Here is a 27,855-nt window from a genome sequence, read left to right as displayed (position 1 = left end):
CAACTTTTCCTTGGGAGCGGATCATCAGTCACCAGCATCCCACTTCCACTCCTATTGTCAACAGCTTGACAATCGCGACGCCGAGTAAACATACCTCTGCGGCTTCTCACCGTTCAATAACTGATTTCTTTATTGTACTTTTGTCCTTTTATAATTCATGATCGAAACCCACCGCTGTTGAGCCTCTCGGCCTAGTTGACCCCTCTTTCCCACTCCCACGGAGCCACGCCAAAACAACCTCCCACCTCGATCATGGCCAGCAAAGGAGACGCCGCCGGACAGGCCTTTGGTCCCGTCCTAGCTGCGGTTGCTACTATGCAAGGGAACGTTCCGCGATCTGAGAAAGCTCAGGCCCACGAATTCCTCGAGAAGTTCCAGAAATCCGTTCGTTTACTCCTATCCCCTCATCCGCCTTTATTGCAACTGCTCGCGTCTTTACGAAGGCCATTCACTGACCGATTGGCTCTACCTTCTAGGTCGAGGCGTGGACCATTACCCATGAGATGCTACAGTCAACCGATGCCCCGGTAGAGGCAAAGTTGTTCGCTGCGACGACGTTGAAGGGAAAGGTGAAGCAGGAGTTTATTCCCCCGGGATCATACCCCCATACTGACCATGCCAGATCATGTTCGATCTAGATCAACTGCCTTCTGAGTCGGTGGTTGCTCTGAGGGATTCGGTACTCAATCTCCTGGTGGCTTTCGGTTCAGGGCCGCGGCCGATCCAAACACAGCTTTGCGTGTGCCTTGCTAGTCTTGCAATTCAGATGATCGAATGGAAGGACGTTCTGGCTGTTGTCGGCTCCTCCCTTGGGAGCAGTGCAGGCGACTGCGTACTGGAGTTTCTCAAAATCCTTCCGGAAGAAGTGACGGAAGGTCGCAAAATCAATCTATCTGTATGTTCGACAAACTCAGCGTCCCATGTTTCCACCACCGACCGGCGACGACTTGCGCGGCCATATCTCAGAGTCTAATACATCGCCTTAGGAAGACGAACTTACGATGAGGACCAAAGAACTACTGGAAGACAATGCGGAGCAAGTCATGCATCTCTTGATTCAATATGCTCAGTCATCTCGTTCGTATTTTCTCAGGTTTGCTAGGTGAATCGGGCTAATTTAGTTTCTTTTGCAGCTACCGCATCTACAAACCCCCGCCTACTCGATTGTATCACCTCCTGGATGCGAGAAATTCCCGCGTCGAAGATCGTTGAATCGCCTTTGATGGACGTCATTGTGAAGGCTTTGGATGACGACGCATCGTTTGACGCTGCTGTCGACAGCATGTGTACTCTATACCGGGACACGCGTGAAGTCGATGACTCGCTGCCTATCATTCAGGCATTGTATCCGCGCGTAATGTCGCTCCGCCCGAAGATCGCCGAATTCGCCGAAGCCGAAGATACGGAAGCGTTCCGAGGTATTACAAGGTTGTTTGCCGAAGCGGGTGAAGCATGGGTTGTCTTGATGGCGCGTCTGCCTACGCAATTCCGCGAGCTCGTGGAAGCGGTGCTCGAGTGTTGTGCACGCGACTGGGAGCGTGATGTGGTCTCGATTACTTTCGTCTTCTGGTACGAACTGAAGCAGTACGTCACGTTGGAGCGGTATGCCGAGTCGCGGGCCGTTTACGCCGACATCTTCTCTAAATTGGTGGACATTATGATCAAGCACCTCGAGTACCCCCGCCCCGACGAAGGAGAAACCGATCTCTTCGGAGGTGACCGGGAACAGGAAGAGAAGTTCCGGCAGTTCCGACACGCGATGGGAGACGTCCTCAAGGACTGTTGTGTGGTCATCGGAGTTGCGGAGTGCTTGTCGAAAGCGTATCAGGTCATTCAGCATTGGATCTCGCAGTACGCTTCACAATCGACGGATGAACACGTTCCAAACTGGCAAGAGCTTGAAGCACCACTGTTCAGCTTGAGAGCTATGGGCCGTATGGTCGATCCGGAGGAGAGCGCGGTCTTGCCTCAGGTCATTCCTTTGATTGTTCAAATTCCGAATCAAGAGAAGATCCGATTCCAGGCTATCATGGCACTTGCACGTTATACGGAATGGACGGCTCAGCACCCAGAAACGCTCGAAGCGCAGTTGAACTACGTCATCTCTGGCTTCCAACACAGCTCTATCGAAGTTGTTCAGGCTTCTGCTTTGGCGTTCAAGTTCCTGGGTACGGATTGCCAGAAACTTCTCGGAGGACACATTGCACAGCTTCATTCGTTCTATGAATCCGTCATTGACAAACTGAAGCCGAGCAGTCAAGAGGAGGTGACCGAAGGTGTAGCGGCCGTAGTTGCTGTGCAACCACTGGAGAAGATATACGAGACAATGAAGATGTTCTGTGACCCGATAATGGCTCGCATCATGAATTTGGCGAACAATGCCAAGGATGAACAGGGCCAACGCGCTGTTGCTGGTAAGTTGTGGTCCGCAAATACTGTTATCATTTACTAACGCTCCGATAGATCACCTGCAATTGATTACGATATTCATCCTAGTGGTGAACCCATACGTTGCGCAAGACCAGGATAACCCAGCAGTCAAGTACTGCGGAGAGATTTTGCCTATCACGACGACACTGGTCATGAACTTCACAACATCTACACCAATCCTGGAACGTGTATGTCGTTGCTGGAGAAACATGATAATCAGCTACAGAACCGCCATGAGCCCTTTGCTGCCGACACTTGCCCAGAGCCTTGCCAGTGGATTTGAGGCATCGCGCGAAGGATGCTTCTTATGGGCTACCGACGCTGTTGTGCGAGAGTTTTCAGAGGGTGCCGAGTATGTTGACCCTGCCACGAGTCGTGCAGTATTCCAGTTCTTCGAGCAGCAATCGACAGCTTTCCTGCGTTATCTAAACGACATGCCACCGGAGAACCTACCCGATGGTATGTCCCATTATCTTGTCCCCCATCTTAATCTTCTCTAACGTCAGTAGTGGTCGAGGATTTCTTCCGCCTTGCGTCCGATGCCGTCCGATTCTACCCTAAAGAGTGCATCCGCTCCTCTCTTTCAGTACCAATCTTCTCAGCTGCCCTGAGTTCCCTTACCTTACAGCAGATTGATCCTCTCATGGCTACACTGCACTACTACCACGATCTTTTCAGTTTCGCTTTTGACAAGCCTGCGGTGTCTCAGTTCACTGCGCCAGACGGCAAGACTTACGCAAACCCTCCCGAGATCCAAGAGGCTGTAAAACAACTAATCGCATCGCAAGGGCAGGTCCTTGTACAGCGAATTCTTACCGGAATGATGTTCACGTTCCCCGGAGAGTGTTTCCCGGATGCGTCAAGCCTACTAATGTCCATGTTCGAACTGATGCCTCAAGAAGCGGGTGGTTGGGTGCAGTCGACTCTGCAGATGCTCCCCACGGGAACAATGAAGGCGGGCGAGGCGGAACGACTACTGAAGGGAATTTCCGACAAGGTCCAAACAGGAGAGACACGGAAGATTCGAGCTCTCCTTCAAGGTATGCAGTGATTTGAATTTGACCATCTACCATTGGCTAACGGGAGGGAACCTAGACTTTACGAACTCATACCGACGTCGGAACGTGGCCCCAAGAGAAGGATTAGGGCGACTAGAAGCTACGCGGTTCCGGTTTAGCGGTTAGATTTCTTTTTCTGTCTTCATAAATGTCTCATTCTTTGAACTTTTTTGGGATGGGAGCAGGGAGGGAGGAACTGGAACGGAGGCCGGAGACCGGACAGGTGCACACACAACTGTTGAGAAGCATTCAGAGGGGCAACCCCATCACCCACCCGCCTCAACTCAAAACCACACTCAACACCCTCGGTGGGAAAAACAGTCCTCGGCTGCTCATCTTTACACACAATCTCGCACATCATGGGATCGTCTCTCTAAAGACAGAGCGGACATGGATCCCACCTATCTACATCAACATACCCTTACCCATATCATCTACCTACCCAATCATGTACCTATTCTTGCCGTGCCTCTCGGTACCAGGGTCCCCGTGAATCGAGTGTGATTGCCTCCGGGCGTTCGTTTCAGAGCATCCACCACGCACGAGTATGGAGTCTACTACCTAGTACGTTAGCCTACTAGTGTAGTTTAGTCTAGTCTGGAGAATGTCAATGAGATGACCCAGCGGGCCCACGGTTCGTTTCGGTTCCCTGTCTGGCACTGTCTGTATTTAAGGCGCCATATAGTTCCAGGGGAACTAGAAATTAGTTGACGATCGGCGCATCGGGCGGCCGTCGTTGTTATTTGAAACGGGACCTCGCCAACGGCTTGAGCGTAGCTTGAGTATCGCGCCCCGGGGCGCGTTCTAGGGCGTTCTACTTCGTACACTAGGTCCACTACACGTGCCCCTTTCTGGTAGTTGGTACGCAGGTCCGGATCCGTGGGCGGGTCATGGAAGGCCTGCGTCTAGGGAGGAGAGATGCGGGCGTAGCACTAGGTACATGTTGCATCGAGAGTCTAGCGGGATCCAGAGCAGTACGTACCCTGTTTAGGTCTGTAGTACTAAGTAGTAGCTATGCACCTGCAGCGAGGAGGCCGTTCCTTTCCTAGCCAATGATTATAGTTTCCGATCATGAGTGAGATGGCAGTCGAACTCAACCTTGGGATAGGTGCTGCTTACAGAGAACCTACTCAGCCCGACCCTATACTATAGTTGCCTCCGTGGCACCAGCCCAGCCCTGCCCATTCACTCTACAGAGAACACGAGGAGGCAAACATAGATCATTATCGTCCTTCTCGTCGTTCAGGAGAACAAAAGCGGCAAGGAAAACCCTGTCCTGTCCTGCCATGAGGTGGTGGCTGGACGCAGCTGGAGGTCAGAAAAAGAAAATATATCCCTAGCCTTACACAGATAATCTGATAGGACGGCATATCACCCACCAACCGTAGAACCCGCGTCGAAGGTTCGAAGGATGCAAGAATTTCCTGGAGTTTGCTTTTGCCTCTGCATTGACAGTTAATATTATTGACAGTTCGTCTGATGCAAGGGAGTTTCCTTGCAGGCGGTCGGTATTCTTGGTCGATGTCAGGGTCGTATAGAGTGTGCCACTACTACTAATATGACTACTACCGGGCGTCTGTGTGTCGGGACCGGCCGACGATTGACTACTACGTACCCCCTTGCAAGTTCTTGCAAAAAGCAGACCATGGCATGTGTAGACCGTACGGAGGTAGTTCGTAGACTGTAGCCGATCTCGGCGCTGGATGAATCTGCAGGTGCGAGAGGGGCAGCCCGTCCTGGGGCCACAGAGACTCTTCAATACCTAAGGTTTGGGCATTAATCGGATCAGAGATATATATCTCGTCTAATTGGATTGACCCTTCCTCGCCGTCAGGTATGAGCGAGAGATATCGTGCAGACGGCCGAGCTCGGCCGTAGTAGTACGAAATAAAAGAAAAGAATATACGAACCTAGCGGTCTGCAGGCAACTGAGGCAACACGAGGGGAACGCGTGGATCTGCATTTAGTCTGAGGATGTAGATTCGTGATCCGTAATCTGTGTTGCTTTTGTTTTAACGGTGAGGTTATGTCGGCTGAGCGAAATTGTGGGTTGGAGACTTAGGTCAGTGACTCAGTACTTCGGACTCGGGGATACGGAATGCTTACGGAGGAGAGTGCTGTTTATAGTTAGGTAGATCTGTTGCTCGATGGGTTGAATGATTCCTCGTGATGAGTTAGTATTGGTGTCTCTCAAGCGAGCTTAGGAGTTTCGGCGTTTGTAGCGGGGAGGCACAAAATAGGTCCCATGGTAGGGACGATGGAACATGGCATATGAAGCCTCACTACCCCGTAATAACTGCAGTCATAAGAATAGCTTCAGCTTCACATGATCGAGCTCCAGCCTCTTCTTACTCCAAGTAGAACGTGAAGCCTACTCTGTACGTAATTCTGCATTTCACTGTCCCCTCTATGTTAGTGCGAGATGAGATTCTAGATCCGATCGGCTGCATCTGGGCTAGCTCATAGGTTGTGACGACTGGCAACGTTGCTTTTTATTTCCCTTCGTCTGGGTCGTCAGTTCCTCTTAACTAATAGAATCGCCTCTTGTTGCCCGACGCACCTTGTTTCTTTTCGCGAAATCGGATCCTGCATGCTTTTAGCCTGGACCTGGTCCCGTCCTGCAGATGCAGACTGCAGTGGCACTGCGGGCACGTTTTTCAGTCGCCTCTTCCGGCTGGAGCCGGTTTAAGTTTATAGTCGATGCATCGACGTCGTTTAGATGCAGTAGACTGTGCAGACTAGCCTTGTATGATAGGGGTTTGCGAGAGGGCCCCGCTGGCGGCTGTACTGCCAACTACTTAGGACTGACTCGATAAGTACGAGGATCTCCAGCCGAGTCCAGTTCATGGTCTTGAAGGCTCAGTCGATCGCAGTGCTTGGCGCGGCTTCCAGATTAATTCGATCATCCTGGCGGTGACATCGAGATTCTCATGCAAAAGCCAAGAAGAGGATCACCAGCCAAAATCCAACAGCCGGGGTTATCCTTCCATAGTACCGATGCTCTGGGACCCATGCTGAGGCTGCAAAACTCCGTCTCCGGCTCAATAATCGGCGAGTTCCGCCGAGGAAATGAGGGATAAACGCTGAGCCGGGTGCTATCAGTCAAATATTTGCATCAGCTTTTCCCTGCTTATCAGTGCAGTCTGCCCTTGCACTGGTGTGCTACTACTGCAGCGATCATCTCGATCTTCTCCGCGGTGCCGGGTCCCAAACTGGGGAACTAGCGGAGAACGCCAATTGCCGGGCGTCAGGTGGCTTGTAACTTGTTAGAGATTGCATCTTTACTTTTTCGTCTCTCTCTCGCAGTTCGCTTGCATGAGTGCGCTTTGAGCTCGAGGCAAGATGAGGATATTCATGGCAGCCCGTATTGCTGAAATTACCTCAGACCAGAGCAACTGTGGAGGCTGTGTCGGACTCTAGGCCCCGGTGCCCGTTGACGGTGGGACGACGCTGGGACGCTGGGACCTTACGTAGGATCAGGTCACCGTCACCATCAGGTAACCATCAGCTCATGTAACGGCCTGTCAGCGTAGCGGAGGCAAGCTTGCAGTCTGCACGCGGGTCCCCTACCTATAGAGCAGCGCCGTAAGTCGGCAGGTTAGACCTGCCTTGTCGGTCGGCATGAGCAGCTCGCTAAAGCGAACCCTTGATTGATTGATACAACGCAGGCGGCCAGTCCCGCAGATCTTCTCCGCAGCGTCGACCTGATCAGGCTGATGGTGGTGATGGTAGGAGGCCAAGAGGGTCGATTGAGTTCAGTCTAGCCTGTTAGCTTCCTCCCGTAGCCTCCCCTGTCCAGCTTAACCGCCGCTGCCGCACCTCATCGGCTCTGCTTCCCTTTTGCTGCCTTCGTATTGGCCCGGACCCTGTCGCAAGCTGTGATTTTCTCTGGTTTTCTCGCTTTCTGGAATTTCCCTGCTGCCGGTCTTCTGACGCTTTGGCGGGACTTTCTTGGTACTGCTGGGGCCTAGTGCCAGGGACAGCGTTGTCTCTGTCGCAGTGCCTTCAGCGCAGGCCAATCGACGAGCACGGAATTGTGGCCACACGAGCGACTTCCTCTATTCTCGCGGCAGGATTGGCAGCTGTTTTCTTTTTCCCAGGTTTCTCCTGTGTCTTGCCTGTCTGAGCAGTCGTCAGAGCGGACTCGACGAGACTCCCTGTCGTTAAGATTCGGAGGCCTCATCGTATCCTAACCTTCTTAGTAGATGTGCCCGGCCCCACTGCGAGACTTGTCACCTCGTCGCCGCCGAGATTTCTTTTTCGAAACATATGTTATAAGCTCTGCAGTCGCTCGCTTTATCTAGAGGTCGCCCTCTGCCTGTCTCTTCCACCGGAGTTCAGTCTCTGGTTCTGAAATCCTGGGTCAACGTGGTTGTGGTCCAGCTCCCGACCCTCTCTCTCGCCTTCCTTCCCCTCATCAACCAACCTCCAAGCATCGGACCATCGCCGGACTGACTCTCCTCCTGCTCCCTCCTCGTATCTCAGGTCCTATTCCTTCAGCTTCTGGTCGTCGCCTCCTGCGGTCATAGTTCCCGATCAACAGAACATTCGCCTACAGCCTAACTCCGATTATCTCCCGATTCCCGGTTTCCCCACGGGGCTTCGCCGACCACCGATCGCACGCAGCCCAAAGCCCATGGCATTCCCCCGCCATATCACCTTTGTCGCATCAAGCCTTCAACTCGCCTCATACATCCGATTATTCGATCGTATCGACTCTAATCGATGAGTGTGTTGGATAAGAGCCGAAATTCCGCAGATCGCCTCAAGGGTATTGGATAAAGCTGCACAACTATAGAGCGTATAGACAAGACCTAGAGAAGAGTCTGAAGACGGGCTTATCATTTGATCAAGTGGCTAGGATGACCTTCGCCGTCACGACAATGGCCCCGCTAGATCAGACTCGCAGACGGGACACGGACCTAGAGAGCCCGGATATACAAGAGGCCAATGCGCCTCCACGCAAGAGAAAGAGAACTCGCAAGGTCCAGGTGGACCGAAAATTTGACTGCTCGTTCGAGGGCTGCGGCAAGAGCTATTCGCGGGCCGAGCATCTTTACCGTCATCAACTGAACCGTATGCCGCACATCTCTGTTTCAAACCGCTAGCATGGATACTGATCCTTCGCTGCCTAGATGCCCCCAAGCAGATCTATCGATGCGATTTCCCTGATTGTTATCGTTCCTTCGTAAGGCAAGATCTCTGCGTTCGGCATCGCGAGCGACACACTACGCAAGGCTCACAGCTTCAAAAACGCGATACCTTTGCACAAGCCGCTTCCATAAATACCGGCTTGACCCATATTGTGAACACCGCGCCACAAATACCCAAAAGCCAAGCTCCTCCTGTTCTCTCGCCACCAGACTCTAAGCGAGGCTCAACGGGTCCCGATCAGCCTATCACTGCGACGAGCGCTCCGGTTCCGTCGCCTCCTACGTCTGCTGGCTTTGGTCGGCAGTTTAAAAACTACCAGCCAGTTCAAGCGCATACTCTGGAGATACCGGGCTCTGCTTTCTCACAACCGCACTGCCCGCAAGATAGCTGCTCTCCTACAGCCTCCATTGCCTTCAACTCCCCGCCAGTGCAGCGTCCATTGCATGCGGGCGTCAACGCTCGCCATGCTGTGAACTCACCGACCAACGAGCTGGGCCCTGGGCCCCGCTCGACGCCTTTGGATGATTCCACCCCCACATCGACTAGGCCACACGATCTTAGTTATGCAGGCATCAACGGGTCGTTGGTGAGCCCTTCTACTTATACTTCTCAAGCGGGTCTTCGTATCCCTGTCGACGGGTTTTCCGATGTCAACATAGCGCCAGTAACCTCATCCACGTCTGCTCCGCTCGAACAAGCCGGAGGGTATGGAGCCCTTGACTCTATGACGGGAATGATGCCTCAAAGCTCGACGGTTGGAGATATGCAGTTCGATGCGCTTAACTCCGCTGTATATCCGGTCTTTGGCGGCGACAGCAGTCGATCACCTTTTCACATGGCGGACGATTTCACGGCATGGCTGTTCAACGAGCCGGCGCCTGGAACGACGGTGGCGCCTCCCGCAAACATGGTGCCTGGCTACATGGAAGCGCAAACACAGAATTCCTTCGTAATGAACGACATTGCGTACGGGGACTTTCTCAACAGCGTCATCCCAGCTCATCCGATGAGCGTCACCAGTATTCTCGATCCCGGTTCCCCACGAGCCATCATGTCTGAGGAGAAACGCCAGGAGCTCTTGGACCTCATGTCCAGTCGGTTTAATGAAGCCGCGTACTCGGCAGTCGCGAAGCGCAAGGATTCACTGATGGATGGCGATATGGACGAAGACAGCCACGCTCTGAGTCTATCCAAGATGCAAACTTATATTGGGTCTTATTGGTACCACTTTCATGTCCAGCTGCCGATTCTTCATCGACCGACCTTTGTGGCTGATAAAGCGCCCAACCTACTGTTGCTAGCCGTTATGGCTATTGGCGCCGCAACTCTCGACAGTATCCATGGACAAGATGTTACCGAGGTGGCGTCAGAGCTGGCTGACTTCATTATGTGGCACTTGCGGTGGGAGATATTCATGGAAGGAGATTTCCGACCCCCTGCCAAACTATGGGTCTTCCAGGCGCTGCTGCTGCTGGAAGTCTACGAAAAAATGTACTCGACCCGTGCACTTCATGAGCGAGCACACATTCATCATGACACAACGTTGACGTTAATGCGGCGCGGTAGCTCCCTGATCGGCCGCCACTCATTTGACTCTCCCGCAAGTCTGAGAGATGACCGGCAGGCCCGGTCGACTTCTGGATCGACGATGACACCGGACTTTGCAGCCGACGAGTCTTGGACCCATTGGATCAAGACCGAAGCTACTCGACGAGTTGCCTTTGCAGCTTTTATCCTAGACTCAACGCACGCCACAATGTTTGGCCACTCGGCGAAGATGGTCGCACATGAACTACGTCTGCCGCTGCCTTGCGACGAGGCCCTTTGGTCTGCTACTAGTGCTTCGGAAGTGGCTCGGGTGCAGGCAAGTTTGCAAGCCAACGGCGTCAGGCCTGTGATGTTCCTGGATGGGCTTAAAAGAACTCTCAACGGACAGCGCGTGCGAACCAATGCTTTTGGACGAACAATTCTCATGGCCGGACTTCTCAGCGTGAGCTGGCATATGAACCAGCGCGACCTGCAAGTCAGCTCTCTCGGTGTCGCCCATGCTCTGGGAGGTCGCGACAAATGGAGGTCTTCCCTGCTGCGCGCCTTTGACAACTGGCGACGTGATTTTGACGAAGCTCTCGGCCAACCAGGCGTGTCCTCGTTTCCTTGTTTCCGCAGTCGATACGCTCTCGACGAGGACAACGTCTTTGAATCACGCGACGTTCTGCATGGTCTCGCTCACATGGCCTCTCACGTTGATATCGTTGATTGCCAGATATTCGCAGGTGCGCGTCGGTTGATGGGCCGAGCGATAACTCCGCGCGATTACAACGCCGCCCGGGAGAAGATGGTCGATCGTTGGGCAACCAAGGCGTCCGCCCGCGACGCAACCTTTTATGCGCTCAAGTTTCTCGCCGAATGTCTTTTGGACCACCACCATGGAAACCCAAACGTCGAAGGCGAACTATACTGCGGCCGAGAGGACTACCTTCTCAACCGACCATGGGTGATTTACGTTGCCGCCCTTGTTGTCTGGTGTTACGGATATGCCCTTGATGGGCCGATAGTGGGCACGCCAACACTGTCTACAGTGGCCGAACAGAGACAGGACATGCAGGCATTCTTGCGCCGCGTGGGCGGTTGTCGCGAGCCAAGCGACCTTGAAACAATGAAAGGGCGCAACCAGTGTCTGGGTTTGTTGATGATCCTGCGGGATGGGTTTGTTAACGCCCGGTGGGAGTTGTTAGCAGAAGCCTCGAACCTACTGGGCAGTTGCATTTGCAAGTTGAGAGGACAGTGATGTAAAGATGTTATTCGTATATATACCCCTTAAGTCCGCTGGGAGCAGACTTTGTACATGGTTTTGGATATGGAGTATGGAGGATATGAGGCATGGCTGGACTTTTTATGCACATGTGTCACGACTAGAATATATCCCATGTCAATTCATATAGATTTTCTACCTCCACTTTACATTTACTACGGAGATAGGGACTTGTGGCCTGAAACCGGTGGCCAACAAAGCGGATCTTGGAGGGCCCCGTTACCACAACAACCAACTCGGCCGATCTCCAGTCTCCCCAATCCCAAATCTGTCCCTCCTCTTGCATTCCACCTCGGATTCTCTTTTGATAACCCAAAGATTCACTTCAACAACCAATTGATCCATCCCTCGCTCCGAAGCATTCCATACCCGAGTCAAATCAACCAAACAATTACCATGGTACGTCGCCCCGGTCGCTTAAACCCCTCGTTTATTGTCCTCTGCAAGGAGACTGGAAGCGGGCATTAGCAACGCAGATTGGAGAAACGTGCTCAAGCAGTACCTGGATTGCGCCTTCCCATTTGTTTTGATCTCCAGCTTTGGCCTCAGTGCAAGGAAGGTTGTTCAGCTACGCGGCGCCGTGGTTGGCAAGTGGCGGTTGACGGTTCCCGGGGTCACCTCGCCCAACCCAAACACTGCTGCACCTAAATCCTTCGCGATCTTCACCTGTAGCTTCACCCCTTCCCTCTCCAAATTCCTGCTCTGTCCAGAATCCAACCCATCCAGTCCATCTCTCTGCTTTACCCTGTCCAGTATCCACTTTCTCTTCTTTGTTTCCATTACCATTTTATCAAGATGTCCCGCTCACCAGATACCCGCCACGACCAGGCCTCGACAAACTATAAGGAAGCCTTCTCGCTCTTCGACAAGCGCGGCAGCGGCCGCGTCGCTCTCGAGTCGCTCGGTGACCTCCTTCGCGCGTGCGGGCAGAACCCGACGCTTTCGGAGATTGCGGATTTGGAGAAGGGGATTGGCGGGGATTGTACGTTCAACCTATTGCTGTCTTACCAGTGGTGGTTTGCGGTTGCTAATGTTGCGTCTTTGTCAACAGTCGACTTCGAGTCGTTCTTGAAGGTCCTTAACCGCCCTGGTGGGTTCCGTGAGCCCGGCGAGCCCGAGGAGTATTGTCGCGGATTTCAGGTGTTTGATAAGGACATGACGGGGGTTATTGGTGTTGGGCAATTGCGTTATAGTATGTTCCGCGTTGGGTCGCTAGGTTGATCGGACTGGATGGGTGCTAACGGCGTTTATAGTCCTCACGAATTTGGGTGAGAAGATGACGGACGACGAGGTTGATGAGCTGCTCAAGGCTGTTGATACTAGCTCTGGAGAGATCAACTACACTGGTACGTCGGCCCGTATGATCGGTGGGAGTTTGATTTGGCGTCGATACTAATGATAATCTAGATCTCGTCCGCACCATCCTGGCCAACTAAGACACGATACCCCCCTTACGTCCTCACGATTGAAGCTCTTCTTATGATGTTACACCACTTTCATAATCTATTCGATTACCGTTCTCGATGTATCCACAGACTGCGCTAGCTTTGAATGAATTAGAACATAAACACCCGGCGTTCTCCATAGTATACAATAAAATGCAATCCCAATGCTTGATGCTTGATCACTGCTTAAACCAACTCTCCCACTCCCGATCCAAAGCTTTTATCTTCTCCTCATCACTCATAATCTCCGTCTCCATCAACGCCCCAGGAAGTAGATAAACCACCCTATCCTCCTCTTCTCTCCCTGAATCTGTCCCTGACACAGACACGGCACTCTTTTCAACCGGAAAATGCACCCCATCCAAAAAATACCCAACAGTAACCCTGCATCGTCCACACTTGAGGAACACCCTCTTCTCGAACCCATCCTCGCGCCGGATAAGCGTTGGTTTGCGGTCGCGCGTGCTGCTTGATAGGAGGATTGTGTAGTGCGTTTGTCCCTCTGACTCTTCCTTCCCCTCTGGTTCGTCTGAGTTCGAACTTGGGTTCGTGTTTGGTAATGAGTGGTTTCGTAAAGGCAGGATTATAGCGCTATCAAGGGCATTCATTTGGCGGCGCGGTAAGAACTCGTAGGATCGCGTTGTTGCGAGCAGGAGGGTTGCGCAGAAGCGGCAGTGGTGGGTTTTTATGGGGAGGGTTTGGGGGTTTGGGATGGACGTTTCTGCAGGTAGTTCGGAGGGGGTGGTCATTTTGGATTTGGATTTGGTGCTGGAAATGGATATGGAGACGGAGAAGATCGGGTCTGTCGTTGGTGTTGTTTATGGGTGTTTATCGAGGTGGAGTGAGATTGTTGGAGATCGAGATGACGATTGCTGAGTCGGTGGGCTTCGATTGCGCTCGTTGATATTCCCGGCCCCAGGAACTCGACAGGGCTCAGAATCAAAAAAGAGGGCAAATTGAAGCCCTCGGAGAGAGACACAAGGTAGACTGAGGTAAGTAAGGTGTAAAGTGCACTGCAAGCTATGTTTGGTGACAGCTTGGAGCTCCAACTTGTTGATCTCGGAGTTTTCAGCTTTGCTGGTTGCTGGATGGTTGCTGAGGTGGACCTTATCGATAAGCACCAGATAGTCAGATAAGTACGATAGGGAGATAAGAGAGGATAAAGTAACCTGAGAGTATATCACGTCTAACCTTCCTTCCTGATCGGAACTCATACCATAACATCTGTCAAGAATTCAAGTCCTCAAATGTATACACAAAGTAGATGGCTCTAAGCATTGTTATGCAACATTCAGGAAAAGCCCCACCACCATGGCTAGACCAAGGAGTAGGGCCCTCATGATTCCATGGCACCTTATTCGCATGTAGAGACTACTAAAGAGTAGACTATGACATGGAGAGTAGAGAGTACGAGTCCTCGCCAGAAGGTCTCGACACAGGCTACCGCTTCTAGGATTATAGGTCGAAAGTCTGGCTATATTTTTTTTACTACTGGTACATACGGCGCGCGGAAAAGGATACCGATAGTCTGAATTGGCCGCAATGTTGACCATCTACCTGAGGCTAGACCGCATACTACGGCCCCCTTCTGAAGTTCGTTTGCAACGTTACCCGCATGAGATGCTTCAAGACCATCAGGCTGTTCTTCGACATTTGGCACAGAAAGATCCTGCAAGAGCAGAGAGACGGAAATCCAAGATCCCACTGTGCCATATAACTTTGCGATTTCCATCATGAGGACTCTGTTGAAGATCAATGGCCAGAGTGCTGTGGATGCCCCCTTGATGTTCACCACAATCCTTCTGATAGTAGGTCGATCTGCCCTTGTGCAACCTCCTAGGGTTTGCAGTTAACATGCAGTACACAGGCCCTGCTCCCATTCAATTTCTCTTCACTTAGCTCCGCCACAACAATCTTCGATATTGCAAGCTCGAGCCCCGATCAGAATGTCTACCAAACACTCTGGCAAGAGGCCGCCCAGCACATACAAACAGAAGAGGACTGGAGCAACCTCGCATCATTCGCAAATATGCCCTACACTGAGAGCGCTGCCAAAGAGTCCCTTCGCTTGAACCCCTCGCAGACCTGTGCGCTCAATCAGACCGTCGTCCAGGAATCAGGGCTAACATTGCCGAGCGGCCAGCATGTGGCGAAGGGCACCTGGTTAGCCGTAGCAAGCATGACCATCCATCATGACGATCGATTTTACCCAGAGGCTGAAACGTACAAGCCATTTCGATTTGTCAAGGGGGTTTCGAGAACGAACGCCGCTGGAGACTCGACGGATGCAGGTGCAAGACGAAAACGAGAGCCAAAAGAACGAGGAGCGAGTCGATTCGTCTGCGCCGTTTCTTGCCTTTGGAGGCGGACGACACCGCTGGCAAGTGTCCATCCTCCCCCTATCCACCAGATCACAGAGGTTGTAGCCGGTGTGCTAATACTGCTCTATAGCTCTGGACAAGCCTGTTGTATCATACATCGTCACGCATTATGACATCGAGCCGTTGACTGCTAGACCGAAGAACTGGGAGATCGCGGACACGGTGTTGCCGCCACAAGATGCGGTAGTTAGAGTTCGTCGTGTACCTGGAAGATAACGACAGCTCTTTTCCTCTTACGAGAGATTGAATTGATGATACTGGTCTCGCATTCTACCGCGCGTTCCTTAGTAGTTCAGCAAAAGCAGACAATGCAGTAGATGACAACAACAGAAACAATACTTCACTCGTCCCTCTTCTTCCCCCTCGGTAAACAGACCCAGGCGCCCAGCATAACTCCATAAAGCCCAACGCAAATCGGATGGAGCACCCAGACGCCCGTCTTTCGAGAGACGAGCCCCGTCGCAAGCGGCGCAACCGCACCCCCTGAGCTTCCCGCGCTGCTCACAACACCCAAGCTCGTCAACTGCAGATCCCGTGGCAAGGCGCGACTAAAGACCGCCATTGCACAGGGGTACACGGGTCCGAGGAGCAGCCCTATGATTGCTACGGCCACAGCATTCCCCACAATACTCGGGACGAACCACAACACGGGCTGGAATGCCAGACTTCCCAAAACAAAAGCCGCAACGCAGGTCTTCTCGCCGAGTCGAAATGCAAGATGGGAGATAACCAGTCGTCCAACTGTAATCCCTCCCCAGAAGCCGGCCGTGACGTACCCGATTGAGGAGAGGTCCGCAGAGCGTGTTGTCTCGAGGAAGACCCGGCTTGAAATTGAGACCTCGGCGCCTTGGTACGCAAAGATGAATAGGGCTCCTAGGGCTGTGACGGGAGCTTTGAGGGCGGAAAGAAGGAGACGGCGCGTTGATTGTGATTGCGGAAATGTAAGCGTGGGTGTAGGTGCCGGCGTCGCTGGTCTGGATGGTGGTATTGGTGAGGACGCGCCGGCTTCTTTGATCATTGCTTGACGCAGTAATGGGAGCGGTGGTGGGAGGTGAAGAATTGGGTTTCTCATAGGACCAGAATGCCCATCCCGCAAAGCTAGCATTTATAACTACAATTCCCAAAGCAACAGAGTAGAACCTCGACCAGGGGACGCCGCTCGAAGCAATCGCTGTCCCAATCAAAGGCCCAACTGTACCACCTAGCCCGTAAGCACCATGTAGGAACCCCAGAGCAGTAGTTCCGTTGCCATAATTGGCGCAGAAGACGTTGTTCAGCGCAAGATCGAGCGCCTCGCCGAGCCCAATTAGGAAAAATGCAAGCACAACGAGTGAGTAGGGCAGCGTGCAGACAATGACAATGTACCCTGCGCCCATCAAAGCTTCAGCGCAATGTAGGTTTTACCTCGTCCCAGTTTTTGTTCGAGGTAGTCTGTTAGTGGAGCGGCGGTGATGAAGCCGACTGCGTTGGTGACAAAGATGAGGGAGACAACGGCGTAGTTGATGGAGTAGTAGCGCTCTATATACGGGAGAAGAGCCCCGGGAACACTTATCGTTCAGGCCATTAGTGCAGTTGCTCAACAGGCGGAGTTTTGTGATGCGTGGTGTGGTGACTCGTGATTCGACGGCGGAGACTGGTGGGGGAGTGCTGGGCTGCTTTTGGTGTTTGGAGACATGGCTGCTGATTTGCTCCTGGTCTTGAGGAGCAGAGGATGATCCAATCGTTATGGTCGCAAGAGCGTCGGCATGGAGGTAGCCATTGCTGCTCACAGTTTGGACGAAGAGAGAAGCTTGACGCCCGAAGTCATATAGATATTTATCTCTCGTCGGCCAAAAACTCTCAGGTGGGGATTTGGAGTAGTTCGCGGCGATCCTTCTGGGCCAATGCGTCCCTCCAGTTCAGCCATTTCGACGCCTGTGTTATTGACCAGAGAAGGCAAACAAGGCAGCAGGTCGGCGAGGGCTTTTTCAATAGAGGAAATTGTCCTACAGACTCGTCACGGCGCCTACACCGTATGCTGCTCCTCCATCTCATAACGAGCATAGCAAATGGAGTAGGGCGTGATATCTTCAATGTCAGTCGGATGAAGGTCTGATGAAGAGATTCGATGATTCCGAGCTCGCAGAGTAAGAAATCAGATGATTTGTCGCGTCTTCTTCAACAACTGGAAACGTTTACGGAGCACATCAGCTTTCAGTTGACCGAGGCATAGGCTATGAGGTCACGGGTTATGGGCAGTCAGGTGATGAATGCATAGGCGAGCTGGACTGCAATCCAGATTTCCCCACACTAATGGTTTCTTTAAATGATGACAGCTGATTCTGCACATCCGGGTAGACAGGGAAGAAAATAAGTACTAGAAATAGTAAGTTTGGCATATCTCATTCAAGTCTCGCTTTTTAGGTCAGACGTATTAACATGGGTAGGCTGCACCCCAACATAGCCCCGAAAACTCCGCAACTCCAACCCTAACTGTCTAAAGGAAGGATAGAACGCCAGTGCGCTAATTGTAAATCGAATAGGCCCTAGAGAGGGACGATGCTAAGCTAAGAGAAACAACAAAAAGGAAACAATATCACGCTCACGCCGCATCCGCAGTGGGAATGGGCTCAGGGATCTTGGTGGGCTGCTCGCCGGCACGGACGACGCGCTGGCCTGAGCCGTCACGAACGTACTCGACGTTTTCCTTCTGAGCGCGCTTCCAGATCTCAACTTCGCAACCGCCGCGGATAACACCGACGCGCATGGTAGACAGAAGGTTGTGGGCGGCGTTGGAGTGGTAGTAGACACCACCGTTGAACATGGCAGTGGCATCCTTGCCGATACCAGAGCTGATCATAGCCTTGCCACCAGGGTGGTCCTTGATGAAGTCGGTCACGTCGTGGACAACACCGGCGATGGCAACGAGACCGCGGCCGCTCTTGGCCTGCTCAACATAGTCATCCCATTCCATGACGGGAAGCTGGTCAAGGGGAGTACCCCAGTCAAGAACAGCACGCTTGCGGTCAAGCTTCTTCTGAAGCTGCTGGACACGACCCTTCTCGATCTCGTTGGCACGGAACTGCTTCAAGTCATAGGCGAGACCGAGCTGCTTGCACATCCAGATGGTCCACTTCGTGGGGTCGTACTGGTGCCATTCAATGGCATTGCGGTAGTCGGAGGGGAATTCGTGGTGGAAGTTGTGGTAACCTTCACCAAGGGTGACGAGGGCGGTAATAACGTGGTCACGGGGGGAGTTACGGTCATCGAAAGGCTGGTCACCGAGCCAGTGGGCCAGAGAGTTGACACAGAAAGTGGCCTGCTGAACGAAGAATATTCGGAGAATACCAGCATAAACAAAACCGCCCATCCAGTCACCCCATCCGAGTCCAGCAACAAGCATAGGCACAGCCAAGCCCATGGTGAAGACAACCTTGAGGTAGTTGCGGTGTTGCCACACGACCACGGGGTCCTCGTTCAGGTCGGAGATGTCGGTACGGCCGATACGCTTGGGGTTCTGCTTCATGACCATCCAGCCAAGGTGGGAATAGAGCAGACCCTTGCGGACGGAGTAGGGGTCCTTCTCGGTATCGGTGTAACGGTGGTGAGCACGGTGGTCACGAGCCCACCAGCGGATGGATCCTTCGACAGCACCACCGCCAACGGCAGCGAGCCAGATACGAAGGGGAAGGGCGGCTGAGTACGAGCAGTGAGCCCATAGACGATGGTATCCTGCCCAAGTTAGCATCCAGTGTCCAAAAACAGAGGAACACAGATTGCTTACCTGCTGTGATACCAAGACCGGTGAAGAAATAATAGACTACAGCCCAGATGGCGGTCTTGAGCTGCAGTGGCACCCAGAACGCCTGAACGCACCCATACAGAGGGATACCGATAATGAGGAAGACGTTCAACCAGTTGACATGCTTATACCAGTTGTGACGGTTGATGGCAGTATCGGCAATGTGAACCTTCTTCGCTGGTTCCGGAGCGCGAGGCCGGACGTCCGCCATGGGTGCAGACATGATGATGGGTGATCCTTAGTGTGAAGCCGGACCAAGCGTGGGTGTGAGATTGATGTGTGGAGGGGGAGATGAAGGGAGGTGTCAAGAGTGTTTTAAAGGCAGGCAAGAGAAAAGAGAGGCGAAAAGGTCGAGGTCGACTTTCCACGAGGGCCCACTATCCCGGATGTTGGGGATCTAACGGGCGAGGACTCGAGCGAGCGCAGGGCCGATAAGGTGGGCAACGACTCAGCCAAAGACGGAGGGCCGGAAAGTCAGAGCAAAGAGTGGCCCGACAGCTAATTGGGGGGCAGGATCATAAGATATCAGAAGATTCCGAGGTAACGACTGAATTCTGAACTCTGCTGTGCAGGATAAAGGTTGGAGATCGCCCAGAGCCAGCCCTGAGGCCGCCGTCTTGGGGTTGTTGATGGTATATGCACCAATCAGCGGGCAAGAGTAAACGGTTGGGGCCTCAACCTTTTTTTTCTGGAAAATTGCGCCCGTTAGTTCGCCACAGTGACTCAGCCTTGTGGCGGTGCGGCTGCTTTTTCCGCTGACTGTACCCACTTTTATTGTGTCAGGATTATGTACACAAGTAATGATTCGCCCGAAATAGCCGCATTATTCGGGAACCATGACATCTTTGTGATTCATCGAGCTCGCAAGAGCTGTTCTAGATGCTGACTAGGATCTAGATGCTGACTAGGACACTCGAAGTTTCGCGGACAACCACATTATTATCATTATAACAGGACGCGGCAAATGCTGCAGGTACGGCATCGGCTGCAATTCCAGTGCCAAAACTACAGCGGAAGAACATATCTCCTGCCAAGTTCTAGGCACAGACATGAAGTTCTCATGATGAAAAGCGAGCTTCCTGCGGGGAGGCAAGAGTAAGGTTTGTAATGGTTTTGACCAACATCAATAAATGATTGGCTATGGTTGACCAATGCTTTACCTGTCCGGGGTTTTACTCCAGCTCCAGATCTGCATCCTTGTTTTCACAGGGCATTCCGTACAGAGACAGGTATTTAATGTCTATAGTTTAATGGCCGTAATCATAACGAACAATATGCAGAAACAGTCCGAGAAAAACAAGCATTTCCTGCGCCTAAAAACGTGGCAAGCTCCGACCGCAGTGGCTCGGCGCTGCCCGGCTTGTTCCTGATAAGATCTTGGGGCATTTGGGGCCACCACCTCTTATCTCTGACGGTCGATAATCGATACTCTCCGTACTCGGGGCCGGGGAAGATAACGGTTGACATTACTCATAACTTCTCATGCTTCAGCTGAACTTTTATTGAATCGTAAATGCCAGCTCTATATAGAGTACCGCTTGCCATCAAGCCTCTGGGACCTGGCTGAGTCCAAAATTTGCCGGTTCGCCCCCAAGCCAAGCGAGTTCATCCCCGCACGAGTTTGCGCTTCAGCCTCGCACATGTTGCCTCGATCCCGATCTTGGTTTTTTTCCATCGTCAAGAATTCGAGATGGACGGCCCTGATCAGATCGGGCCAGACTTTAGCCCGAAGAGGACGATACGAGATCGCGTACGACGAACGATCCATGCCCTCACCACGAAAGACGGCTTGGTTGGCGACTACGACTATGCCTATCTCTTTACCCCAAGGCTGCCTTTTGTAAAGCAGAAGCGGAGGACCGCTCCATTCTTCGGTCTCGAGGATAAAATTCCGGTGCTTCTGGCCTTGTTGTTGGGATTGCAGCATGCGCTGGCGATGTTGGCTGGAGGTATGGAATATAACCCATCTAACGGAGTGATCGGCTTACTTCTACAGTGATTACTCCTCCGATCCTCATGGCTGGAGAGTCCGGTGCCAACTTCGGCTCTGAAGATTCACAATACCTCGTCTCGACCTCCCTGATCGTCTCCGGTCTGCTATCCGCCATCCAGATGTTCCGACTACACATATACGAGACGCGCTACTACGTCGGCACAGGCCTGGTCTCCGTGGTGGGAACCTCATTCGCAACAATCACAGTCGCAACGGGAACATTCTCGCAAATGTACTCAACAGGCTACTGCCCCGTCGACGAGTCCGGCGCGCGGCTCCCCTGCCCAAAAGGCTACGGCGCCCTCCTAGCAACATCCTGTCTCTGCTCCCTCCTCGAAATCGGCCTCTCCTTCATGAGCAGCAGACTCCTAAAAGCGCTCTTCCCACCCATCGTCACCGGCCCCACCGTCTTCCTCATCGGCGCAAGCCTCATCTCAAACTCAATGAAAGACTGGGCTGGTGGCTCCGGCGCCTGCGGCACAAATCCAGGCGATGGCTCCCTCTGTCCCAGCGCATCAGCACCACACGCCCTCCCCTGGGGCAGCGCCGAGTTTATAGGCCTTGGCTTCCTAGATTTCGTGACAATCATCCTCTGCGAGCGCTTCGGCAGCCCCATCATGAAATCCTGCGCCGTCATCGTCGGCCTCTTAGTCGGCTGTATCGTCGCCGCAGCATGCGGCTACTTCGACCGCTCCGGCATCGACGTTGCCCCCGTCGCATCCTTCACCTGGGTCAAGACCTTCCCGCTGACAATCTACCCACCTCTCATACTCCCCTTACTTGCAGTGTACATGGTTATAATGATGGAATCCATCGGCGACATCACAGCAACCTGCGATGTCTCACGTCTCTCCGTCGAAGGCACCACATTCGACTCCCGCATCCAGGGCGGCGTCTTAGGAAACGGCATAACGTGCCTCCTCGCCGGCCTAGCAACAATAACACCCATGTCCGTCTTCGCGCAGAACAACGGCGTAATCGCACTAACGCGCTGCGCGAATCGGAAAGCCGGATACTGCGCGTGCTTCTTCCTCGTGGTAATGGGGATATTCGCGAAATTCGCCGCTGCGCTCGTCGCGATCCCGCCGTCTGTCCTCGGTGGCATGACAACATTCCTCTTCTCCTCCGTCGCGATCTCGGGAGTCCGCATCATGTGTAGCATTGACTGGACGCGGCGCAACCGCTTCGTTCTCACGGCTTCTTTTGCTTTGGGTATGGCTGCTACGTTGGTCCCGGATTGGTTCTCGTATTTCTTTACGTTTCAGGGAGATAATCATGCGTTGGAGGGCCTCCTCCAGGCGGTCGAGTTGGTTATGGCGAATGGGTTTGCGGTCACGGGGTTTTCGGGGCTTATACTGAATTTGGCTTTGCCGGAGGATCCCGGGGAGGGGGTTCCTGAGATTGAGTCTGAGATGGGTGATGAGAATCAGACTGGGAGGAGGGGTGTTGAGGGGGAGGAAGAAGGTACGGCAGAAGGTTCTGAGAGGGATCCGACGTTGAAGGCTTAGCTGGCTAGCTTACAGTATGCTGGGCTGCTGTTGATTGCTTTATGTTTGCATTGATACCCATTCCTGGACATTTGGTCTGTGATATTATATAATTTACAATAATTACCTATCATAATTGAAGTATATACCGCCATCTATTTACTATACACACCCTCTAGCTCATCACACCCCCGTAATTATGAGCTCAAACACCCTCCATAACTTCCCCCGGCGCCAACATCTTGATATACCGATGCTCCCCCCTCTCTAAAACCTCAATCCGATCGCCTACCCGAATCCTTCCCTCTCTGACAGCCGGAACACCCTGCATCCCAAGGCAGGCATTTGTCAAATCACCCTGGTCTATCCGTCGATACGCCTTCAGACTCCTGTCCGGTTGGGTCGGGTGTCGAAATCCAGTATCTGGGTCGACGTTGGGAAGTTTGCATCGGATAGTGCGGCAGGCTGTGTGGACTATTAGTCCTTCGTTTTCGTTTTCATCATTATTCCACCAATTGCCAGTCTCAGTCTCTGCTGCAGATGGTGATGAAGGGGAAGAGGAAGAGAATCGAATAACCTTCCAACTATCCTCCTCAAACTTCCCCGGCCCCTGGAGAATAACATTCGCCCTGAAGCGCCGAATACTCAGGTGCGGAATATCAACCGCACAATGAGCGTTTACGTCTCGCACGCTTGAGAGGGATAGAATGTGCAATGGATATGCGTCCGCGAAACCCGTGGTTGGTTGGAAGCCTAGGGTTTCTTTTCGGGGAGCGTTACGGTAGATCTGTCTCGTGTTTGTGGGAGAGACGCGGAGGAGGGTTAGACATTTAGAGCTTGGTTTCTCTGGTGAAACAAAACGGTGGAAGGAGGGTGGAATGTACACTCCGTAGTCGTAGGCTAGGGGCTTGTCTTTCCAGATCTTGACGGGGACGAATGGGGTGTTTGACTCTGATTTTGGGTTCTGGGAAGATGGAGACGAAGGCTGGAGAGGGACGGTGAAGTAGGTTTCACGGGAAAGAAGCCCGAGGTATATCGCCGCCTGAATGAGAGCAGAGTGTAACGCATTTCGTCCAACGCGGGGGTAGTACACCACCATCAACCCCTGAGATCGAACTTCCTCAAGTTCGGGGGTATAACCGTCCACACTCTTGTCGGGGACCCATATCTCTGGGCGTACAAGAGCAAGCTTGTTGAATCCGCGGTTGCGAAGGGTTCTCGCTACCCAATTCGTCGCTGCCGCCTTGCCATCCTGCGTTACTGCGGAGTATATGAGTTCCGCTTCCGCAAAGCAGAAGAGCCTATCAAACGTGAAGCCCGTAGACACAACTTCGGCGACATCAAGCTCAACTCCCTTGCAGCTCTTGATCGGATACGTAAAGAGGGCTTTCACGCGCCAAGCTGGACGGCCGTCCTCATCTGTGCTTGTCACCGGGGCGCCATAGCTGTAATTGGCGTCATATTCGTCAGACAGATTACTTTTGCGCGGTGAGAGACCGAGAGGACGGCAGCCAGTGGGCTTGTATGTATGTTTGCGCGTAGCAAAACAGATGGTGATAAGTATAGCGCCTGTGATGGCGAGAATGGTGTTGATTATGACGGCATTTTGCTGGGTGAAGGTGTCCAGCATTTCTGGCTGAGACGGCTTCAAACGCGATGTTCGGTATCTCCCCCTGAAAGCAGCCCGCCTGTTCAGTTTAGAGCCCTAGTATGCCGATTCCCGACCACTGAATCCAAGTCAATGTCGTGATCAAGCTCTTCTGGATGCACCGGAGGTCAGATTCTTATTGGTTGGAAAGGATGAGCTCGACAAACTTATCGGGCTTAGACTTAGGTCTAGGGCCGCCAGATCACGTGCTAGAATGTCACGTTCTTCCGCCATGAGCGCGCATTTCCTGTTTAGGCAAGTACCTGAGCTCCCCAGTCCAGCTCCAGCTCCAGCGGTCGAGTTTGAACCTCGTGTGCCCTTGGTTCATCGTCGTGAGAGACTTCACGCTGCTGTTGTCTCAAATTATGATGCCAGAGTAAACAGTTTGACCAGCATCCTCTCAGTTGGCCTAAGATGAACACGCAAGAGTTGCTCAGTCCCGCGACTCAACCGGCTGGTAAGTCTCCCTCGTCAGATCTCGAGATATTATAAAATCTGACATAATGTAGGCCCGGTGGTATTGTTCCCCGCATCTCAGTCCCTGCAGGCAGCTGCGTCTCTCAACGTGCCTGCCGTCTCAACCGGACTGCCTCAGCTAGATGATGCAACCAGTCCGCCAGCAGAGGGGAATGAACCTCAAGTCTCTCGAGGGATCTCTCAAGGCCAAGTGACGGAGGTCTTTGGGCCCCCTGGCGTTGGAAAGACGGCTCTCGCGTATGTTGTCTTACCAGTCAGCCTGTGCTACAGCCTAATATTGATCTAGACTGAATATTGCTACAAATGCGCTGCAAGCCGGTGGGAAAGTGGTCTGGATTGGTATTACTCCTCGATCTGTTTATTTGTGTGCTATCTGACATTAGATATAGATACTGGTTCTCCACTACCTCCATTACATCTGCGCCATTTGCTACAGAGGTCTATTCAGGATTCCAAGTCATCGCAGACAGTAGATGAACTTGTCGGAAAATTGACTCACATCCGAGCTCAGTCACTGCCCCATCTTCTTGCACTCCTACTTCATCCCCCATCATCATTTCCACCTGAAGGCTGCAAGTTGCTGGTCATCGACTCTGCGTCAGGACCATTTCCATCATACTTCCCAAACCCAACTGAACTCAAGGCCCGTCTCGCACAGTCAAAGACCGTCGACAAAACGCAGCTACATTGGCTGATGAACCGAAGTTCGAATGTCACAAGCGACTTGGCAAACCAGCTCCTGAAGCTGGCGACAACCCATCAAATGGCAGTTCTAGCCATCAATCAGACTCGTACTCGAATCAGAGGCCAACCTCGCGCGACTTTATGTCCGGTACTATCCGGTGGGGTGTGGGAGAGTAGTATAAGCACACGGCTCGTCCTATACCGTGATTTCTCAGCGACTGAAACATTTGACAGTATTCGGTTCGCGGAAGTCATGAAGAGATCTGGAAGAATATTGCCCCTGCGGCTGGAAGAGAACATTGTTCCATTTGTTATTGAGCCGGTAGGGTCGCTCACTCTAAATTTTTCGCCTGCTAACGAGGCAAAGGAGGGCCTTCGCGCCTTGGAAAATCATTCATCGCCTCATATGGCTGCCCTCGGTCCGGGCGACGTACAGGGCTTGGATGTACAGAGAAAGCGCAAGGTAGACGAGATCGCAGATAGCGAGGATGACGACTCTGACGCTGAGTACGGCTGGGTCGACGACGATGGCGGTCTCCTTGAAAAGTGATACTCAGCAAAACCGGTAATATGAGGACTTATTGACAGCAGATTGTATTGGCTGGAAATGATAAAAACACGTCAAAACAACGACCCTCATGAAGGCTCGAAAACCTGAAGCAGAATTATGGCGCGATCAACAACCGAACGTCAGGGGTGGAAACGTCTCTTTGATGGACGTTCTCCAACCCAAGTCGCTTCCATCATCGCCAAAACCCTGCCATCCGGTAGCGCGACGTTTGTTTGAGACGAAGGAGTGTTTGAGTCTAAGTTCATCACGCGGCCTTGACCATCGGCAACACCGCCGTGTGCCGACGTCGAGAATCTGCCTGAGGAATCGCAACCCTGTTGTGAACATAAGATAATCGGGCTCGTCAAGCCGGTGCGCTTAGTGCTATGAACAACATCGACGAGCTTCCCTAGCACCGCAAACTCCAGCTTCAGTTTCACGCTGTAGACGACGCCTTTCAGAGTGATTTGGATGGAATATATGCTGGCGTACTCAAGTCCCAGCAGCATTAAGTCCATGAGGACGATCAGAACGTTGATGCTTACCAGCTGGTGCATTATTTTTCGATTCTCGCGACTGGAGCCGAGCTGGAGCATTCTGATCGTCTCCCAGACGTACAGAGCTGAAATGATTACTTCCTGAATCGTGAACCCGGTCATCTGTATCTTTTCCATGATGTTATAGCCTTTCACCCAGGGAGAGCGTTCTTCAGCGTCCTCATTGGAGGCGCCAAGGACATTTGAACCATAAGTCAAAACAGTGGTCGGAACGTGCAACAGAAAAACATTTGCGATGATCATGTACAGAACACGGCTGAGAATCCGCTCGTCTCGAAGCACAAGGTGCAGCCGGGAGTACAGGACCAAGGCCTGGCCTGTGACCATGGCCCACCAGCCGATGGTAAGTATGCTGACCGACAATAGCGAGTTCGCACCGCTGAAGAATTTCAGCAGGAAGCCGATAGAGTACGGCACGACCCCGAAAACCCCGGAGACGAGAAGACTCCAAAAGTACAACCCCTTCCACCGTCGGAAGGTGGAAAGTACCAAAATGAAGAGCTCGAGAATGTTGTAGCAGGAGAGGGCGATAAAAATGACCATTACCGCCTTAAGTGCGTCGCCTTGTTTACTTCGAAGATCTCCTGAAATCCCATCATAGATATCTTGATACTCTAGCTCATAATCAGCATGGCTCTCTGGCTTTCCTGTCTGGTTCATTTTGTGAAAGCGATGAGGTCTGAACAATGCGTTAACCTCCAAACAAAGCGAAGCACTCGATCTTTTCGTCAAGGGAAAAGTACCTTAGCAAATCAAACTTGGGAATTTCGAGACCGCCCGAGAGGGCACCACCATTCGAACTCAAGCGGATCAGTCCAAGCAGCACGGAGACACCGGTAGCCGCTGTCGACCCAGGTCACGGATATCGCAGTGCTCTTATACAGCACGAACAATGGTACACCGCACACAGACCAGTGCCTCGACTCTTTTTACCCAGATGGCCTGCACCAAAGGGCAAGCAAACATCCAACCTTGCCCTGCGAAGCCGTCACCACTCAGATGGACACCGCTTAAATGCTTAACGCATCCCTCCCCTTCCATAATCGTCCTGATTCGAACTCCCAGACAACACCTCCCAGATAAAAGATCAAGTCCAGGATGGCAGATTCAACCCAGGATCTTTAGAGGAACCAGCTGGACAAGACGGTGAAGCGGCGCAACAGGCGGTGCAGAACTGAGGTCGTATGGAACCGTCGAAAACCGTATCTCATGCGACCTGAAAGGTGGGAAATGCGATTCCACGAGGGCGGCAGGAGAAGTCACGAAGGGGACTGCAACTCCAACTCAGCTGAGCGCAGATCCCTCCAAGCAGAACCAGAATGACTTCAAATGTGCGGGTGCGGGTAAAACCCGGGGAATTGGACTTCTCATCAAATCAGACTTTGGCGAGCAGGACTG

General features: G+C 52.6%; 11 protein-coding genes across 11 annotated transcripts; 6 read left to right on the top strand and 5 right to left on the bottom strand.

Moving 5' to 3' along the window:
* Window positions 1-42: 42 nt before the first annotated feature.
* Window positions 43-3,546, top strand: BDV17DRAFT_267379 (nuclear import receptor MTR10). The gene is made up of 7 exons (XM_073758356.1): window positions 43-384; window positions 477-569; window positions 623-895; window positions 987-1,077; window positions 1,134-2,414; window positions 2,464-2,889; window positions 2,940-3,546. The coding sequence occupies exons 1-7, from the start codon at window positions 253-255 to the stop codon at window positions 3,479-3,481; spliced, it is 2,838 nt and encodes a 945-aa protein (XP_073614152.1). The 5' UTR covers window positions 43-252; the 3' UTR covers window positions 3,482-3,546.
* A 4,465-nt stretch (window positions 3,547-8,011) lies between these two features.
* BDV17DRAFT_130935 (putative C2H2 finger domain protein) lies at window positions 8,012-11,492 on the top strand. The gene is made up of 2 exons (XM_073754141.1): window positions 8,012-8,564; window positions 8,624-11,492. The coding sequence occupies exons 1-2, from the start codon at window positions 8,351-8,353 to the stop codon at window positions 11,428-11,430; spliced, it is 3,021 nt and encodes a 1,006-aa protein (XP_073614151.1). The 5' UTR covers window positions 8,012-8,350; the 3' UTR covers window positions 11,431-11,492.
* A 113-nt stretch (window positions 11,493-11,605) lies between these two features.
* Window positions 11,606-13,092, top strand: BDV17DRAFT_267369 (putative cytokinesis EF-hand protein Cdc4). Its single transcript, XM_073758355.1, has 4 exons — window positions 11,606-12,436; window positions 12,506-12,646; window positions 12,708-12,800; window positions 12,862-13,092. The coding sequence occupies exons 1-4, from the start codon at window positions 12,250-12,252 to the stop codon at window positions 12,888-12,890; spliced, it is 450 nt and encodes a 149-aa protein (XP_073614150.1). The 5' UTR covers window positions 11,606-12,249; the 3' UTR covers window positions 12,891-13,092.
* BDV17DRAFT_292746 (uncharacterized protein) lies at window positions 13,079-13,648 on the bottom strand (the record flags this gene model as incomplete). The annotated part of the gene is made up of 1 exon (XM_073762439.1): window positions 13,079-13,648. One exon carries the CDS (start codon window positions 13,646-13,648, stop codon window positions 13,079-13,081), a length of 570 nt encoding a protein of 189 aa, XP_073614149.1.
* Window positions 13,649-14,632: 984 nt separating this feature from the next.
* Window positions 14,633-15,496, top strand: BDV17DRAFT_292745 (uncharacterized protein; the record flags this gene model as incomplete). The annotated part of the gene is made up of 3 exons (XM_073762438.1): window positions 14,633-14,707; window positions 14,767-15,190; window positions 15,351-15,496. 3 exons carry the CDS (start codon window positions 14,633-14,635, stop codon window positions 15,494-15,496), a joined length of 645 nt encoding a protein of 214 aa, XP_073614148.1.
* A 124-nt stretch (window positions 15,497-15,620) lies between these two features.
* BDV17DRAFT_282743 (putative MFS efflux transporter) lies at window positions 15,621-17,186 on the bottom strand (the record flags this gene model as incomplete). Its single annotated transcript, XM_073760249.1, has 4 exons — window positions 15,621-16,254; window positions 16,307-16,646; window positions 16,685-16,827; window positions 17,050-17,186. The coding sequence occupies 4 exons, from the start codon at window positions 17,184-17,186 to the stop codon at window positions 15,621-15,623; spliced, it is 1,254 nt and encodes a 417-aa protein (XP_073614147.1).
* A 392-nt stretch (window positions 17,187-17,578) lies between these two features.
* Window positions 17,579-19,712, bottom strand: BDV17DRAFT_267363 (stearoyl-CoA 9-desaturase sdeA). The gene is made up of 2 exons (XM_073758354.1): window positions 19,044-19,712; window positions 17,579-18,991 (listed from the first exon to the last, which is right to left on the bottom strand). Exons 1-2 carry the CDS (start codon window positions 19,282-19,284, stop codon window positions 17,862-17,864), a joined length of 1,371 nt encoding a protein of 456 aa, XP_073614146.1. The 5' UTR covers window positions 19,285-19,712; the 3' UTR covers window positions 17,579-17,861.
* Window positions 19,713-20,591: 879 nt separating this feature from the next.
* Window positions 20,592-22,637, top strand: BDV17DRAFT_130903 (nucleobase:cation symporter-2 family protein). The gene is made up of 2 exons (XM_073754140.1): window positions 20,592-21,010; window positions 21,058-22,637. The coding sequence occupies exons 1-2, from the start codon at window positions 20,752-20,754 to the stop codon at window positions 22,560-22,562; spliced, it is 1,764 nt and encodes a 587-aa protein (XP_073614145.1). The 5' UTR covers window positions 20,592-20,751; the 3' UTR covers window positions 22,563-22,637.
* A 79-nt stretch (window positions 22,638-22,716) lies between these two features.
* Window positions 22,717-24,264, bottom strand: BDV17DRAFT_267358 (MOSC domain protein). The gene has a single exon (XM_073758353.1). The coding sequence runs from the start codon at window positions 24,169-24,171 to the stop codon at window positions 22,747-22,749; it is 1,425 nt and encodes a 474-aa protein (XP_073614144.1). The 5' UTR covers window positions 24,172-24,264; the 3' UTR covers window positions 22,717-22,746.
* A 195-nt stretch (window positions 24,265-24,459) lies between these two features.
* On the top strand, window positions 24,460-25,970 carry BDV17DRAFT_130873 (uncharacterized protein). Its single transcript, XM_073754139.1, has 5 exons — window positions 24,460-24,646; window positions 24,699-24,903; window positions 24,953-25,005; window positions 25,056-25,672; window positions 25,718-25,970. The coding sequence occupies exons 1-5, from the start codon at window positions 24,604-24,606 to the stop codon at window positions 25,898-25,900; spliced, it is 1,101 nt and encodes a 366-aa protein (XP_073614143.1). The 5' UTR covers window positions 24,460-24,603; the 3' UTR covers window positions 25,901-25,970.
* Window positions 25,971-27,478, bottom strand: BDV17DRAFT_130865 (uncharacterized protein). The gene is made up of 2 exons (XM_073754138.1): window positions 27,201-27,478; window positions 25,971-27,136 (listed from the first exon to the last, which is right to left on the bottom strand). Exon 2 carries the CDS (start codon window positions 27,115-27,117, stop codon window positions 26,041-26,043), a length of 1,077 nt encoding a protein of 358 aa, XP_073614142.1. The 5' UTR covers window positions 27,118-27,136; window positions 27,201-27,478; the 3' UTR covers window positions 25,971-26,040.
* Between the last annotated feature and the right edge of the window lie 377 nt (window positions 27,479-27,855).

The sequence above is a fragment of the Aspergillus undulatus genome, assembly GCF_047715775.1.
Source record: "Aspergillus undulatus strain CBS 261.88 unplaced genomic scaffold BDV17scaffold_35, whole genome shotgun sequence".
NCBI lineage: Eukaryota > Fungi > Ascomycota > Eurotiomycetes > Eurotiales > Aspergillaceae > Aspergillus > Aspergillus undulatus.
Note: the sequence above shows the minus strand (reverse complement) of the source record. Positions and strands in the feature narration are given on the sequence as shown.